Here is an 18,079-nt window from a genome sequence, read left to right as displayed (position 1 = left end):
ATGGAGGTGTGTGAGCACACACATATGCATGCATGCATGCATGCATGTGAAGACAGAAGTAGGCACCAGGCACCTGCCTCTGGCACTCTTCAACTTATTGATTGAGGCAAGGTCTCTTGCTGAACTGAGAGTACACCAGTTGGTAAAAATATCCCACTAGCGAACTCCAGGAATCCAACCACCCCACACGCAGCTTTCATGGGGTTTGTCTAAACTCAGGATTGCGAGAACTCAGCAGACATTTGACCAACTGTGCTATCTCCTCAGCCTGTCAAAGTTCATTTTTTGTATTGATAAACACCACATTGATTATATGAGATGTCAGTTCCAGAGGAATTCAGCCAAACGAGAGAGTAAATTCTTTGTACTTGTCTACAACTCGTGGGTAATTCTAAAATCACAGCAAAATGAACAGGGAGAGATGTATGCATGGGCTATGTCATTGCCACAATTTAGTAATATGTGCTGCATGTTTATATAAAGCAGAGTGGTTGAATAAACCACGATTTGTTCTCAAGTGGCTGGACTGCCCAGGTCTCGCAGCTTGGCCTTGCAGGGAACAAGATGAGTCAGGCCAAGGCCACAGAGACCAAAGCGTCCCCTTGTTCCTTTCCTCTCAACTTTGAGTCACTTTATATCCCTGATCAGAAACATCAAGGAAGTGAGAGATAGCTCAGCAGTTAAGAGCACTGTCCTTGCAGAGGCCATGGGTTTGGTTCCTAGCACCCATCTGGCAGCTCCAAAATATCTATAACTCAAGTTCCTGGGGATCAACACCATCTTCTAAACACTGCAGTCTCAGCACACATGTGGATCACAGACATACATGCAGAAAGCCATTTACACACATAAAACAAGAGAGAAATTTAAAAATAAAATGTGTATGTACAAGCACACCTGCATATACATCTGCGAACAAGCCCACGTGCAGAGCACTTTATAGTCGGAGCCCTGCTCAGGCCTCAGGACACAGCTTGCTGCTTGTAAACCTCACCCAATTGAATGATGTCTGTGTGACACTCAGCTCAGACAAAACCCCACCGAGTTTTAAATATGCAAATCTCAACTTGTCCATTTCTTCTGTCTTCATCTCAGAGTCTTTTAAGACAGTGTTTGTTGATGTTGCCTTGAGCGAGTTAAAATAACCTGTAATAGATCAGCGTGACTCAACGCTTACCTTGCTGGTGACATGAATCAGATAATCGTCATTTTTAAACTCTCATCTTATAAATTCATTTTAATATCATGAAACTTAGTGACTTTAAGAAATTAACTTGTGACGCAATTAAAAGGAAGTTGTACCCAAACTACAGTCCTTGGAAGAGGACTATATGAGAGCTGTCAAATAATTTCAGATTCTAAACTATCTTGCTACCAAGAAAGGCCACAAAACTGTGTGTTAACCATGCGCTTCTTGGTCAAATTAAAATTTTTGAGAACAAGTTTTCTGAATAAAACCAATACATTAAAAAAACAGAACTTAAAAAGTCAGCTCTGAAACACCTATTTATTTAAAAAATAGGCAAATGTGTTATGAGCTTAAGAAAAAAAGTCTTAGTATCCACATCAAATGTTTTAAATACAAAATATAGCTATTAAACAAAGAATCACAAAATAAATTATATGTTATGTGACAAAGGCTGGTAGGCAGACAGCTGATGAAAGTTACTGGGGAGTATGGACCAGATTCTGGAAAAGAAGCTGTGTTAGGAAAGACCGATTAAAACTGCAGATGGGGCTTGAGAGATGGCTCAGCACTGGCTGCTCTTCCAGAGGACCCAGGTTCAATACCCAAGACCTCATGGTGGCTAACAACGACCTGCAACTTCAGTTCCAAAGGACCTGACAACCTCTCTGACCCCACTGTCACTGCGCACACATGGTGTATGACAAACAAATGTGCAAAGCACCCACACACATAAACAAAACAGAACAAATAAAAACAATTCAAATAAATTTAGAGAAAGCTGCAGCGATGTGGCGTGGCTCCGGATCGCTGCAGCTCTGGAGGCTACCTGCCTCACCTCCAGCTGTTTCGTGCTCCAGGACTTCTGTACCCAGGGTCTATCAGATGGGACTGAATTAGAAAACAGAAACCTCACACATTATCCTGGATTCTCACTAGGAACTTCTTTCTTTTCTCATGCACAGCCTACACTGTGCATGGCGTGTGCTCCCCTTATTTTATTGCTTTTTTTGGGATGTCTCCTCCTAAACTTTTCATTTATGATTTCATTTTAGTTTCCCGTCTTTCAGAGCAGTGCCACCGTCCTCCTCCAGGTGACACCACAGAGCCTGAGAAAGCAGACTCTCTGGAGGTGGCTGCCAGCTTCCTGAGGGAGGTGACCAGGGCCAGGCACCATAGTTCATATGTCATCATTTCTAGACTTTACTGTTTTATTTTATGCTTCTGACATACGCACAAATAGATTGGAATACAGTTGAAAAGCATTTTAAATGTTCTTCACTGGATGATTCTAGAGTTTACAACAGGGATTTTCTGAGTCATTGCTGCAGTTCGCATGTCTGGATCTCTGAAGAATTCAAGCAGAAGCCCAACGTCATGGTCAAGGAGCTAAACAGAGGAAGTCTGTGGTAGGTGGACAGGCCACACAGGCCATCTCTTGTGAATGAGAAGCCAATACAAACGGCATGAAGGGAGAGCCCGGGCCCATTGATCCCTCTACTATGTGTGGACGCAGAGAAGGTGACCGCCATGAAGGAGACCTCTCAATAAGGCATTACATCTTAGACTTTGCCCCCAGTCTTAGACTTCCCAGACCCATATTTGCAGGCATTAAATATATAATATTTATAAATTGTACACCCCAAGGAATATTGTTATAGTAACCTAAAGCGATTCAAGCAGCAATGTAGTGAGACATCTTGTTGGAAACAGGCAAACAACAACAACAACAACAACACCCCACTCTTCCTGTGGTTCTCATTCTATTTTTCTTATGGGCTAAGTCCTTCATCTTAATGCTCTGTGCCCTGGAGATAACTCTTGTTTATTTTGGTTTTGGTTTAGGTGGATCGTTTTAATCCTCCAGCACTAAATCTGGTGTTTGTTCTAGGCTTCGTGGGGGTAACCCTTATCCCATTGTTGATGTTTCAATCAGCTCTTACTTAGATCTCTGAGGTTAAAAGTCACATAAAGGGACTGATGACATTCCTTTGTGTGTTTGCTTTTCTGAGGCTGGATCTTACGATGTAGTCCTGAGTGGCCTCGAACTCTCTGTAGACCAGGCTGGCCTCAAACTCCTAGAGATCTGCCTTCTTCTGTGTCTTAGTCACTGTCTATTGCTGTGAAGAAACAGGACGACGAAGGCAACTACTAAAGAAGCCATTTCACTGGGGGTTTGCTTACAATCTCACAGGGTGACTGCCTGAGCATCAGGGTGGGAAGCACAGCCGCAGCAGGCGGGCAGGCATGGTGCTGAGCAGTAGCTGAGAGCTTACACCTCATCAACAGGCAAGAGGCAGAGCAAGGGAGACAGCATGGTGGGTGGGGCTTTTAGTGGCACACCTCTAACAAAGCCACACTTCATAATCCTTCCAAAAGAGCGCCACCAAGTGGGGAGAAAGCATTCAACTATATGAGGGGGTCATGCTCATCAAACCTCCATAGGCTTCCTCTGTTGGAGGCTGAGGTTGAAGGCATGGACCACCACATCCAGCCTAGCAAGAGTTTTCTTTCTTATAGTATTCTTTCTAAAAGAATTATGTCTTTTTATTTCATGTGTAAGAGTGTTTTGCCTGCATGTATCTGTGTACCACATACATGCAATGGCAGAAGAGGGTTCCAGATCCCGGAACTGGAGCTACAGGAAGTAGAGGGAGATGCATGCTAGTGCTCGCCTTGCTTTCTCCTTTTATGCGGTCCTGGACCCCAAACATGGAACGGAGCTGCAGACACTTAAGTTAGTTCTTTTGATCTCAATTACCCTAATTTACAAATCTTCTCACAGAGATTTGTCTTGTAGATGATCATGGATCCTGTCAAGTTGACAGTATTAACAGTCACACCCACGCACCCTGCCCCTTTGACTACTCTTTTGAAACAGTTATTTCTTACTCTGTGGCCCTGTGGAGTGGCTCGCAGTGAGACACACATCAGCCACCTGCTTTCCCACTACTGTCCACGGACAGTTACCAGGGAAAGTCTGAGTTCAGTGGCCGCCACAGTGCTGGGGTCCCTTATGAGTGCTTCCTGCCTCCTACCCCATGACCTCCCTTCTCTCTTGCCCTTAAGGAATGTTCCAGTTTGCTATCATGCTACTCAAAGGCCAACCTCATTTGAAGTCTTGTTCTGAGTCAACCAGAGAGACACAGAAACAAGCATGGTTTCCGAGTGTGGTGGCTCACACCTGTAAACCTAGTACTAGGGCTGCTGAGGTAGGAGGGGCACAAGTCTGAAGCTATCTTGGGCTACATAACAAATTCCAAGCCAATCTTAGGTATAGAAGGAGACCTTATCTCAAGGAGAAAGGGAGGTCTTCCCCTCCACAGATCTAGTTCATCAGTGTCATGTACTGAACTTCGCCAACCCTCAATCCCCATCCCCCACCCCCAGGGAGTTTCTGTGCTCTCCCCATTGCTCTGCCAGGTTGACCGGAGAATGTCCCCAGCCTTCTTGTGGTGTCTGGCTCAAGACTTGTTTGCTCCTGTACAAGTGGGGCTGTGTTTATTTGCTCTTAATGAGCTTTCTTCATATAAGCTAGTGCCCATCCTAGTTCCTGACTTTCCGAAATACTAATCTCTGCATCTCTTTCCTTCTGCAGAGACCTTTCTAGAAAGAGAATCTAACACTTGCAGACAGCATATGCTTATTTCATTACAGCTCTTCATCCCTCTGTCAGTCCAGTACAATCACAAACACAACTTGGTTGCTGAAAACGGTTCTTCCTAATGTGTCTGGAGGCACAACAATTCCAAACTGAAGCCATTTCTGTGTCTGCTTTTACAGGCTGATTTTTCACTAAAGATCACACCCATTTAAATAAACTACAACCAGACTCTGCCATGTGGCCTCGTCTGCTTTCTGTTGCTGTGATAAACACCATTACCAAAGGCAGCTTGGTGAGGAAAAGGTTAAATTCCCTTTGCAGTTGTCCATCATGTAAGGAAGGCAGGGACTCAAGGCAATAACTTCTAGAGGAAGGAGCTTAAGCAGATACCACAAAAGACACGTGCTTCTTAGCTTGCTGCCTGTAGCTTGCCCTTTTCTTTTTTTTTTTTTCAAATGGCATTTTTTTATTCTTTTTTAATTAAAATTTCCACCTGCTCCCCGTTTCCCATTTCCCTCCCCTCCTCCCAAATATTGCCCCCTCCCTCCAGTCCCCTCCCCCTATCCCCACTCCTCTTCTCCTTCCCCCACACCATTCCCCCTCCCTCTCGATACTGGAGAGCAGTCCAAATTCTCTGCCCTGCGGGAAGACGAAGGTCTTCTATCTATGTCCAGGAAGGTGAGCGTCTAAACAGGCTAAGCACCCACAAAGCCAGTTCATGTATTAGGATCGAAACCTAATGCCATTGTCCTTGGCTTCTCATCAGCCTTCATTGTCCGCCATGCTCAGAGAGTCCAGTTTCAACCCATGCTTATTCAGTCCCAGACCACCTGGCCTTGGTGGGCTCACAATAAAGCTTGCCCTTTTCTGATACAACCCAGGCCCCCATTGGTGGCACCACCCACAGTGGGATGGGCTTTCCCACGTCAGTCATTAATCAAGAAAATGTCTCCAGGTAGTCGGATATTAGCCAATCTGATGGAGGCATTTTCTCAATAGATGTCCCTCTTCCAAGTTGATAATTGGGTAAATCAATCAGCTAAAGAAACAAAAACCCTCGACAGGCCATCATATTAATTCTCGTGTATGTTCACCCTCCCCCACCTGTTTCTTCAGGGTCTCAACTTTTCTCTGCCTTCACAAAAGTAGCACTCCTAAACTTCACTCCTGGGGTATAGAAATGGCCTAGCTGTTGTTACCAGGTGCTCAAGGGCAGGGTGTGAACTCAGAGCCTGTGATAGACAGATGATGTTAGAGGTCAACTCTAGTCCTGAAGATACTGTCCATCCCTCAAGGACCCTTCCTGATCTCTGTCCCCCAAATAGGCTTTGAGTCCTCTGACAGAGATGTCTCAGAATCAGTACAGAGATTTTCTAGAAGGTTCTCCAGTGCTCTCCATCCCAGCTGCCTAAGACCAGAAAGAAGATGGAGTGTATAGGCACCCCTGCCCTGACAGGAGCTAAAATGCAGGGCAGGAAGTCCTTGTTTGGTAGCGGTCAGCTCCTATGGATGGCTGCAGCTCACTAGAAACACGGAGGACCTATTCCTGCTGCCATCTATGTGGCCCAAGCTTCTGATGCCAGATCGATCCATGGGTGGAAATTTACAAATGGATGCACAGTGTCAGATAGTTGCATAGATGGCGGAGAGGAGTTTTATCTTGAGGATGTTTGCTGCTGTTATTCCATATTTCCCTTTGATCCTGGGTCCCAGTGCATGTTGTGTTTGTGGAGGAGGTGAGGGTTCCCCCTGCACCAGCTTAGAGGCACTCAAAGGCACTCAGAGGTAGTGGAATGAAAAGGGAGGGGCAAGGGTTAATTTCAGAGACACTGAGCAGCAACACTGGCAAGACCAGTAACTGGCTCTTATGGAAGGCAAGGAGCTGCTGGGCTGACAGCTATGGAGCCTGGCTTCCCACCTACCCATCCAGAGATCACAGGACTTAAGTCAGGAGGTTAACAAAGGAAAACAAATTTAATCAGAAGGGTCCATCAGGGTCCAGGGAATTCGTGGCCCACAAGGCATGCTCCAGGCCCATCTGCAGCTTACATTAGGCTTAGGTCTGTGAGCCCAGGAGCAGCCAGGACCATGAAGCCTGGCAGGAACAGCTCAGTGTATCTGTTTCTTCTCTCACTGGCTTTCCCGGGCTGCTCCTTGAACTGCGGGATTGGAGGCCCATAGTCGTTACACAGGTCCCATTTGCAGCACCTTGCATATAAGAAGGGCAAGGGCTTTTGGACCACAAAGGGCTTTGGCTGCGGCGCTCCATCAGACGAGATAATAGTTTCATCTACACGCACTGGACAGTATCTGCTGCACTGTTTTGAAGACATGTAGAAACGTCCATAGAATTCTAATAGGAAAGAAAGGAAAAGATATGATGAGCTCGAGGTTCTGATACCGGAGTCTCTAGGGGTTATTTGCACCCTTGAGACCCTGTCAGAGATCCTCACTTAAGGAGAGCATCAGTCAGAGGGCCGGAGCCACCACTCGGGAGGAAGAAGTCCAGGCTGTTCCAGGATGGACTGTGTGGGGCTCCACGTGCTATGGGATTTGTGCCTCTATTTGGAAACACAGGATCCTTGAGCCTCAACGTTTTAGAAACACAGAATTGACTCAAGCGACTGAAACAGAGAAGCAGATCAGAAGGAGCTCTGGTCATCCTGACTGAGATCCAGCTGAGAGGCTAGTCTTTGAACGTCATCTTGCATTGCACAAGAGAGTTTTCTTCACATTAAGGAATAAAGTTCCAATTAGCTGAATCCAGTCCTGCCTACTGCTCCCCCATCCTACAAACTTCCCAGAACACAGAGAAACACACAGGGATGTGTGTGTGGTAGTGGTGATGGGGATGGAATTTGAATGCTCATGCGCTGAAAATCCTCATGTAGGTAGAATGGTTCCCTGGATCCACTTTGGGAAGGAAGCCCTTCTAGTATCCAGAATTTCTGTAGTGAATCAAGGGGTGGGGGGTAGGGGATTGAGTCAGTCTGCAAACACCAAAGCGATGTCCACTTCTTCAAGGGGATGAAGGTGTAACTGACCCTCATCAAACCTACCTAGATGCTGGTCTCAGTAAGGCATTTGACATCATTAGAGTTCTGTTTCTTTTAAAGAGAAATAGCTGCAGACAAATCTCTACTCTTCTCCCAGCTCTCTAGTGCCCATGGCTGATTCTGTTGTTCCTGCTTGGCTCGTGTTTCCCTGCACTCAGGCCGGCACCTGATGCTCATGACTTCATGACTTTCTCTTCTCAGATTTTGTCTGTTTGGTTTTGTTTTGTTTCGTTTTTTTTTTTTTTTTTTTTTTTTTTTTTTGTGTGTGTGTGTGTATGTGTGTGTTATCGTTGTTACTGTTTTTGTTTTTTATGGGTCACTTTTGATTGACAGCTCCCATTCCTAACAGCATTTGCGTAATGCCCACAGGACGAACCCAGAATGAAGCAACACTTACGGATGGCAGCCACCACACAGAACTGTTCTTCAGGTTCACACTGCTTTGGATTTGTGCAGTTAAAGCTGTTCTCTGCCTCACAGGAGTGACAGGTGATTCTGTCTGAAGTCAGGGATTGGAGAAGAGAGAAAATAGGACATTGTTCCTCCTGCAGTACCAAACCCGTCATCCTATTCCAAGTGGCGGCCAAGTCCAGTGAGCTCCCACTCTCCCCATGCCCACAGTCTGTGCATGCCACCTAAGTTCTCAGCCTCCCTGTGGAGGCTGCCCGACCTGTCCACTGGGTATTTCACATGGTCCTTCACATCTGGACACACTGCATGAACCCACGTTCTCAAACAGACACGCTTGTGTGTCCAGAAATACCAAAGGGCATCCATTTCCACAGCCACCCTTTCTCCTCTCCCACCCTCCTTGTTTCCAGGTCCCTTCCTAAGTGGGCAATATAAACTCTCCTGCGTCAGGATTGGCGCAGGTCCAGCTTGGGGAAGACAATGGAGTCACCCTCTCCACTAATTTCCCATCCTCAGGCAGTGCTGAAGCTCCAAGGTTAGGGTGGCCTTTGGTTTTCTAAACTACCTTCCAAGAAGAAGGAGTGATGGGAGAGACAGACCAGGAGCCCCAGAGAATGAGTGCACAACTCTCGCCCCTAGGGGAAGTTCCTAATCAGAAGCACACCCTTGCTGGCCTTCACCAGCATACCCCAACTCCTCCATCCCCAGGAGGCCCTCTCCCGCCCAGCCCTACCCCCTGACCACCACCCCTTATCCCTCCTCCCACCCCCCCCACCACACTGTAGCCTTCATGACATTGGGTCTCTCATTCCTGGACTTTAGTGTGATATATCACAGTGGGCTCCCTCTGGCATCACTAAACTTCATCATCTTGGCTCTTCTAGGGGCACAGGGATGCAGCACTTACTTGCTCCTGCGGTCGGCACCCATGACAAGCCCATGACTGTGAGCAAGGCCAGTAGGACCACCATCTCCAGAGGGCGCCTGGTCCTGTAGAGGAGAGGAGAGGAGAGAGTGGCTAGCTCTGCTCCCTGATGTCCTCGTTCTGCCTCTCCCAGAAGCCTCCAATGTCCAGGTCCGGAATCTGCTCCCACCTCCCCACCCTCCGGACTCCTGCTGCCCTCTCCCGTGTTCTGTCGCCCCACCCCCACCGCCCCATGCGCTCATACCTCGGAGAAACCTCCTCACACTTTTTGCCCCACAGAGTCTATGCTCTGGACCACTTGCTGACCTGAGAGATCAGCGGTTAATTCGCCTACAGCCCCAACCACACTCCCTTCCTCAGCAGTTGGTACCTCAGTGTGTCCATGAGTCCTGGCTTCTGACTGGAGAAGTCTGAGAAGCAGCTGGTTTGGGCCCGCTCTCCTCACACTGCCCCCTACAGGTGCCGCTGGTGCTCCTTCTGGAACATTCCAGCTCCTGCCCTTCCCGCCAGTGAGGTTCAACCAGAGGGGGCGACTCAGGGTCTGCGTGACACCCGCCAAATGGCGCCCCCTGCCTGAGCCCACTACAATCATTCTTCATGACTTAGGACCCTGTTCTCCAGGGAGCTGGGCCCCAGAGAGCCCCACCCTGACCTTCCTATGCCACCTGGGGCAGATGTGGTGCCAGAGTCTGTGTTCAGATTCGTTCCATGAGTGAATATACAGCACACACTACAGGAGGGACTGTGTTAAGGAACACAGCACAAGAAGCGCTACTGCGGATTTGTCAGCCAGATGTCCCTTAGAGAATTCCAGCCAAACTCATTCCCGTTTCTCTTGCTCCCTTTTTACTTTGCTTTCTCCCCACAAGCTTGTGATAATGTTTCTTATTTTTTTCACAGCTGCATGTATCCTGTATCCGAAATTTAACACGGCGTGTCCTTTAAAATAACAGTAATGTTGGGGGCGGTATTCTAAATGTTATATGCAGTACTAAAGTATCTCGAACGTCACTCTCGGTGTATGAAAATATGCACAAGGGCAGCATTGCTAGGAATGAGGTACAAAGTCAGAGGGCTAGTTGCATTTGCAGCTGAGACCAGTGTTCTCCAGTTGTTGCGTCGATCAGTGGGTGACTTTGTCAGTCTGTTATCATAAACGAATACCTGAGTCCATGATCTCTATTCCTTTTTAAGCAAAGAGCATTCTTACCCATCCTTTGGATTCTCACTCTCTCACGATATTAATAGAACCTGGTGTAATTTTTATTCTCCATTTTGAATGAACTAGGTTGAACAAGTATCTTTTTTTTTTCTAGTGGATATTAGCAATATCTATTTTCAATCTATCTATTTTTCTATATATCCACCCTCCATCCAGCCAGCCATTCATCCATCCTTGTGTGTCTGTGGTCCATTTCCTATTGATTTCTTTATGAAGAGATTACTTTGTTGTGGCTAAAAATAGACTGTAGGGACATAGCCCCACCCATTGGGGGCGTGTTCGCCTCGGGCTAATGTTTACGGATAAATCTGCCGGGCGTGAGCCCAGCAGCCCTTTTTTTTGTCTTTTGCTCCGCCGCGGGAACCTGTGGTCCTGTAAGTCTATTTCCTTATTAAAGCTGTATATATCTATATAATCTGTCTACATTCATTTGCTCCGCCACATTTGGCGCCCAACGTGGGGCTCGAACCCACGACCCTGAGATTAAGAGTCTCATGCTCTACGAAGGGGGATTAACTGGTTTTTTGGGATGATTGGTATTTGTAAATTACTGTTTATAGAAAATTGTACTGGTACTGTTTCTTGTATACTGATATGTTGAATATTAAATGTGAGTGTTCCTACCTCTATTTTTGTATGAGTATGCTTATAACTTTGTCTATATTGTATTGATACTTCTACCATATTACATTGTACATTTCTACCTCTGATACTATGACATTGTTTACAGTTAAAGATCATTGTCTTCATATATTGCACAGTTGTTTATTCTTTTAGTCTTCAAAGTTAGATAGGTATTAAAAATTATATGTTTGTCATATTTATTTTTAAGTTTATCAGGTCTTTTAGTTACATAGAGATTATATTTAGTATAGATAGTATGATCTTCAGCCTCTTCGAAGAGCTGTAAAAAATGGCCTTTAATCTAACCTAAAATTTCTATGCCAAAGAGACACAATTACTCCTGGCAACACCACTCTACTCCCGAGAAAACGTTGAGCACCAAAGACACTCCACTGGGAGTTTGTCTTCTTGGCAGAACTGGCCTTTGGGTTAAAAAAAGCCCATACCTCAACTTCTGACAAAGATACAAAATATCCCTAAGTGGATAAAACAGGATTGTCTTATCTTGCCAAGACAGGGTAGGATAGTCCTAAGAAAGTTCCTTGCCTTTAATAATGGTATACCAGTTATGTTAGGCCTTAGCCAAAGTTGGTTGACTCAACATTACAAACAAGACTTTGGGTGATTGCCCAGGTAGTCAGTTGTCTCTGTCAATTGTTGCACATTTTGGATATCTCTCGATTGTTAAGTAATCTTTATTCCCTTCTCAGATCTTTGACGGAGTTAAAGATTATATAATTGTAGTTACTCTCTATGTTATTTAAACTCCTTGAGATAGAATGTTTAGCAAAAGTTTTGTTCTCAATATTGTTTGTTATATTTATTATTTGTTATTATTGTATATAGTTGTATTTGGTTTGGTTCTATCTTATTTAGACAAAAGGGGGAGATGTAGGGACATAGCCCCACCCATTGGGGGCGTGTTCGCCTCGGGCTAATGTTTACGGATAAATCTGCCGGGCGTGAGCCCAGCAGCCCTTTTTTTTGTCTTTTGCTCCGCCGCGGGAACCTGTGGTCCTGTAAGTCTATTTCCTTATTAAAGCTGTATATATCTATATAATCTGTCTACATTCATTTGCTCCGCCACAATAGACATTCACTTCTCTTCCTTTTACCATTGACTCTCAATACTTTATACCTGGATATGTGTTTATTTGAATGCATGTGTCCCAGGCTCCTTGGGCAACTCTAGCAAATGCTAGAAAATGAGGGTAGGAACAAGAGAGAGTTATGTCTCACAGCTTTGGAGGCTGAGAAGTCCCAAGATTAAGGTGCCAAGAGTCTCTATGTCTGCTGAGGTCTTGTTGGTTTTAGCTGGCTCTGCCTATGGTTGCATGGTAGAAGGGAGGAAGGATTGAACTCACATCCAACAGCCCTTTTATAAGGACAGCTAGCTCATCATGGCCTACCCAGTCTTCAAAGACTCCCTGTCTCAATATCACCGCAAAGCGCTCTCCTCTCTCTCTCTCTCTCTCTCTCTCTCTCTCTCTCTCTCTCTCTCTCTCTCTGTGTGTGTGTGTGTGTGTTTTGAGGGACACCCACCCTGAAGCCACAGCAGGATATGGATGCTACTATGCTCACCATCTTGAAGGATGGATCCCAATGAACATCCCCAGCTTGACTTTGAGATCCAGGGCTGCCTGTTGAATTCTCTGATATCCCCCAAATTAATGCATTCACAAACCTTGCTCAAACAGTGGGAAATAAATCTCTCTTACAGATTCCTTCAATCGCAAGGAACAGAAGGATGCCGACCTGCTGGGTCAACCTGTGGGTTGCCTTCTTTTGGTCAATGTGCAGCAATGAGAATACATGCTGCATATCAGATATTGGCATTCCAGGTCATAGCAACTGTCAAATTAAATTCATGAAGCAACAGCGAAAATAATGTTATGGCTTGGGCCAGTACAACATGAGGGACTGTAGTGAAGGCTCAAAGCATTGAGAAGGCTGATGACCTCTGATGTCAAGATTCAGAGATCACAAATGCCCTTCCTGAGATAATGTGTTTCCTTGTTACTATAACAGAACCCGTGGCAAATGCAGCTATTTTGAGAACAGTGGTTCTCAGCCTTCCTAATGCTGCGATCCTTTCCTATGGTTCCTCATGTTGTGCTGGGCCCAACCATAGCATGGTTTTCCTGACCACTTCATAACTATGATTTTGCTACTATTATGAATTGTGATGCAAATATCGGATGCTTCTGTTGGTTTTACACAACCCCTATGAAAGGGTCCTTCAGTCCAGGAAGGGGTTGCGACCCACAGGTTGAGAACCATGGAACTAAAGGAAGGAAGAATTTAGTTTGGGTCCCAGCTGGCTGAGGTGCAGTGAAGGCATGGTGGGAGCAGGTGGGTGATGATGGTAGGTGATGACGGCGAGGCTCGGAGACTCACAGCTCCAAGAAACAGGCCATGGAGTTCTGAGAAAGAAGAGGAACTAGGCCCAGGGTTTAAAACTCAAGTCCCCTCCTCTGAAGCAACTTCCTTCCTTCATGTAGTCTCCCTCACAAAGATTCTCCAACCTCCCCAACCAGCATCCCCAGCTGAGGACCAGTCAGCCCATGGAGGTGTTTCACATCTAAACCAGAACACTGGTCCTGCCACTTGGAATGTTAATGACACCCTGAGCACAGATAAGAAAGCATTAGCCAGGGGTTCCCCTCAAGCCTCTGATCCCATCATCCACCTGCAGTTGCCAGTGTGTGCTGTCAGGAAACCTACAGCTGGGAGCCTTGTCAGAAGCTCTGTTGACATGTCCAGGCTTTTGTGTCACTCCCCTGAGAGGACAGGACAGAGAGCAGGAGCAGCAGCAACTGATTCTGCTCACAGGTCAGCCAGGCCACAGCTACTCCATGTGATTCTTGTCCACCAATCACAGCCAGGATAAAATGCCCAACCAGCTCACCTTGAGTGCTTTCAAGGACCAAGGTCAGGCAGGTCACAGACACCAGGATTTGAAGTTTCCCCATGCTGTTGCTTTCATCTTGGCCTTAGGTTGTCCTCACTTCCAGGATCAGAAAGAGCACATCCCTAGCGTGAAGATTCCCGGCTGTTTCAAGTCAGCTCAGCTCAGGTGTCCAAGCTCAGAAGATGGATCAGCATTGCCTATTTATTTCCTCAGCACCTGGGAGACAGCTGGTGAAGCACGCTAGCATATGGTTTTCCAACCTGCATCCTGCCCTTGTAACCTGCCTGGCAGGAATGAAGATAAATCAGAGAAACACCTGTGTCCCCCCTTTTGGTTAGCAGACCCTTGCATCAGGTGACCCCAAGAAACTAGAATATCCCCCAAGAATCTCATGCTGACAAAAAGAAAAGACTGAAGCTTAGTGGCGAACAAAGCAGGAAGTTGCCTATGAGGAAAGAGATCTCCACAGTGCTGACAACTTCTCAGACTACCTGCTCTAGCCTGGTCCCTCAGCCAGCGCCCTGGCCTAATCTAGTCACACATACTTGCATGGTCCTCAACCTCCAGGCATGGGCAAAGACACACCTGGCCCACCCTCAACCCACAGGCCCCTCTTGCACTGTATTTCAATCTCTCTGGGCAGCCAGACGCGGTGCATCTTGCAGCATGGTCTAACTGGGTGAGTTCTCTTGATCCTCTCCTCAGTTCACCATTCCTAAGCCCCAGATTTACCCCCAAAGTTTAGGCTTGGACCAGGATGCGCATTAAACACCAGCCCAGCCCCCTGTGTCTCTTTCACTTTACTAAGTTTAATCCAACCTTATCCACACATCCTGTGTTCTGACCCAAGCTGTTTTGTCCATATCAGACACAGAACTAACAAAAGAGGTCCCTATGTACAAATTTCGTGGTAAAAATATAAAAAATATGAAGAATCAAGGCAGAATCTTCCCTGTAAAATCCACCAGTTCTGTGGAAATAGCTACCAATGAGAATTTCCTAGATGAAGCCTAGGACACAGAATTTAAAAGAAAAATCATAAACTTCATCAAAGAATTCAAGGAATTTAAGAGAGACACAAATAAACAGCTCATGAATTAAAGAGAATAAACAGCTGAATGAATCCCAAGAAAATGCAAGCATAGGACTGATTTAAATCACAAAGACAATCCAGAAATTGAAAACAAAATTTAATAAATAGCCATAAACATTGAGGAGACTTCAAACTGAAATGAATATGTAATCAAAAGTTCCAATAACTCAACTAGAACACTCAAGGGACAGCCTTTCAAGTAGAATAAATAAATCAACCAGAAGACGGTTTATCAGGGCTTGAATATAAAGTAGAGAGTCTAGATGGAATAAGCAAAGAATATGAAAAAAATAAGAGAAATAGGAAAGGAACAGACAGGAAATATGGGACACTACGAAAAGCCCAAACCTTCAAATTATAGGAATAGATGAGGGCATAGACAGATCTTTAACAAGAATAAAGAAAAACGTTCCCCCCAAAAGAAAAGACACTCCCTGCAGATAACATGAAGCCCACAGAACCCCAACCAGACAAGACCTGAATGAAAACCATATCATAGTTCAAACACTAAGCATAAGTCACATATAAAGGAAAACCCTTCAAATAACATCTGATTTCTTCCTGGCATTTTAAAAGCCAGAATAGGCTGGAGCAATGCACTCCAAGTCCTCAAAGACCGTGACTGGAAACCTGTACTAACATACTCAGCAAAACTATCTGCCATAATTGAATTAGAGAAAAAATATTCCATGATGAAACAGCCTAAAGTGTTATGTAAGATCAAACCTAAGGAAAACATGAGAAACAATACTTCAAGCTGAAGCTCTCTTGAAGTGTGCATAACCAACAGATTGCAGAAAGACAATAAATCTATAATTACTAAAACACAAAATACTGCTGAGAATACAAGCAACACCACCAAAAGTCAACAAAACAATGACTGCCATCCATACTCACTTTCAGTAATTTAAATATTAATAACCTCAGTTCCCAAGCAAAAGATACAGGGCTGTAATCAGATTTTCTCTGTTCCGACTGCCAGTTCCTAAACAACCACATGGAATCTTATTATTAATTATGAATGCTTGGCCAATAGGTGAGGCTTGATTATAGCTAGCTCTAATAACTTAAATTAACTTTTCTACACTAATTTATGTGCTGCCCTGAGGCTTGCTTACCTCATCTACATACTTCCCATCCTGCTCCTTCTGCATCTCTGGAAACCCTGCCCTTCTTTTTCCCAGCATCCTCCTAGTCTGGCTCTCCCACCCAAATTCTTCCTGCCCATTGATAGGTCAGTCAGCTCCTTATTGACCAGAGAGTAATACATATTAATAGTATACAAAGAGTATTCCCAAGAATCTCCCACTTTTTGTCTAATAAAAAGAAAGATTTTAACTTTAACCTAGTAAAACTATATATAATAAAACAATTGTTGAGTAAGAATTACAGCTTTAATATACAGTCCAAATGACCAAAGCAGACTACTTTACAAAGAGGTCTACAGTGGTGCATAACTCTGGAGGTCTAGAATGCTGATGGTCTTCTTGGTGACAGTCCTAGGGTGGTGAGGGGCACCACATTGTAGAGACAGGAAGCACATATGTGCCCGTTTCTTCCAATTCCCCTCTGCTTCTCATAAAGTCTGTCACAGGGTTGGGGGTATGGCTCACTGTAGAACACTTATCTAGAATGTTGAATGTCTGTGTATAAATAAGGGCCTGGGTTCAATCTTTACCTAATATTACATGAGTGCGCACGAACGTGCACACACACACACACACACACACATCCACCCCCACACTCTAGCAGCTCAGGCTGGAGCTAGGGCTGGGGCTGGAATCCCTACTTTGCTGGTTTACAGGCCTCACCTGCAGGAGGAAGCAGACCTCATCCATGCTCGGGTTCTCAGAGATGAAGTTCTGGAGAAGCAGGTCCAGGGCACGCATTGTCTTCTTGTACAGCACCTGGCAAGCGACAGGGACAGCTGGCATCACATAGCCAGGTCACCTCATGGTCTCCCCAGCTCCTCCATGAGGGCCACAAGGTATCTGCTTCCTTGGGCCCAACTCTGGCAGGTGAGGCTGATCATGCCATTGGTGGCAACCGGGATAGTGCGTTCTGCCTCCAGACTTTCCCCAGAGGAGCTGTGGTGTGAGCAAACGGGTCCCTCTAGCTGCTCAAGCATGTCTCCTCCAGCTCTGCCCACCTCTCTCCTGAGGCCACTGAGGTAGTCTGCCGCTCTGACGTCTTTCCTGCTGACCTGCTGTTTCCCCAAAGAAGGACTTTTGGCTACAAATTAAACACTTGTTTGTTGGTTGGTTGGTTGGGTTTTCAAGATAGAGTTTCTCTGTGTAGCCCTGGAACTTGTTTTGTAGACCAGGCTGGCCTCGAACTCAGAGATCTGCCTGCTTCTGCCTCCTGAGTGCTGGGATTAATAAAGTGAGACATTGCTACCTGACTTTCCCCTGCTTTTTAATAAAGATTAAAAGAGAGAGGAAATGGTTTTAGATGGAAAGAATCTTGAGATGATAATCTTGTCTCCAAGTGAAGGAAGGTTTCAAATGAAATAAGACCAGAAAGTGTAAATGCAAACACACCGGAAGGCCCAAGCAAGGAGCCAAGAATTCCTCCCAGCTCACACCATCCACAGAGAGAGCTTCTGACAAGGAGGTAATACTCTTATGTGGAGATATTTCAAATAAGACTGCTAAAATGGCAATGAACACTTAAGGCTGAGCTGACCTGAGGATGGCCTTCCTCCTTTCCCAAATACAAACTTCCACTTATCTAGGAATCTCAGAAGCAAGAAAGGAGACTCCATTTCCAGTGAAGGATACAGTTTGGTCACCTTGTGTGACCCTAGCAACCTATGATCTCACCCTAACAGATTGCTGTTCTAACCACTTCAGGAAGCACCTTAGAATCTCATTTACTAAAAAGAGGGCGTGGAGGAAGCGCTCTTAGCAACCCTGTAGGTGGAGCTAGTGTGCCCAGGGCTAAGATAGTTAATCCTGACTTCTTCACACTTGGGTGTGTCTTATCCTTTCTTTGGGTACCTCTACTTCTATCAACCCCATGCTGAGTCTATGTCAAACTGCCTTCCC

The 18,079-nt window shown here is 45.5% G+C and overlaps 1 protein-coding gene across 1 annotated transcript; it reads right to left on the bottom strand.

The window, feature by feature from the left end:
• Positions 1-6,781: 6,781 nt before the first annotated feature.
• On the bottom strand, positions 6,782-9,571 carry LOC130889199 (lymphocyte antigen 6K-like). The gene is made up of 4 exons (XM_057792815.1): positions 9,553-9,571; positions 9,165-9,247; positions 8,244-8,345; positions 6,782-7,143 (listed from the first exon to the last, which is right to left on the bottom strand). Exons 1-4 carry the CDS (start codon positions 9,564-9,566, stop codon positions 6,836-6,838), a joined length of 507 nt encoding a protein of 168 aa, XP_057648798.1. The 5' UTR covers positions 9,567-9,571; the 3' UTR covers positions 6,782-6,835.
• Between the last annotated feature and the right edge of the window lie 8,508 nt (positions 9,572-18,079).

Source organism: Chionomys nivalis, chromosome 17 (assembly GCF_950005125.1).
Source record: "Chionomys nivalis chromosome 17, mChiNiv1.1, whole genome shotgun sequence".
NCBI classification, from domain to species: domain Eukaryota; kingdom Metazoa; phylum Chordata; class Mammalia; order Rodentia; family Cricetidae; genus Chionomys; species Chionomys nivalis.
The sequence above is the reverse complement of the archived record's forward strand: the minus strand, read 5'-3'. Positions and strand labels throughout refer to the sequence as shown.

Coding starts and splice junctions, on each gene's coding strand:
- LOC130889199 (XM_057792815.1), bottom strand. Junction 8,346..9,164: donor GGTGCCGACCGCAGGAGCAA/GTAAGTGCTGCA, acceptor CCCTGACTTCAG/ACAGAATCACCTGTCACTCC. Junction 7,144..8,243: donor CTGTGTGGTGGCTGCCATCC/GTAAGTGTTGCT, acceptor CTTTCCTATTAG/AATTCTATGGACGTTTCTAC.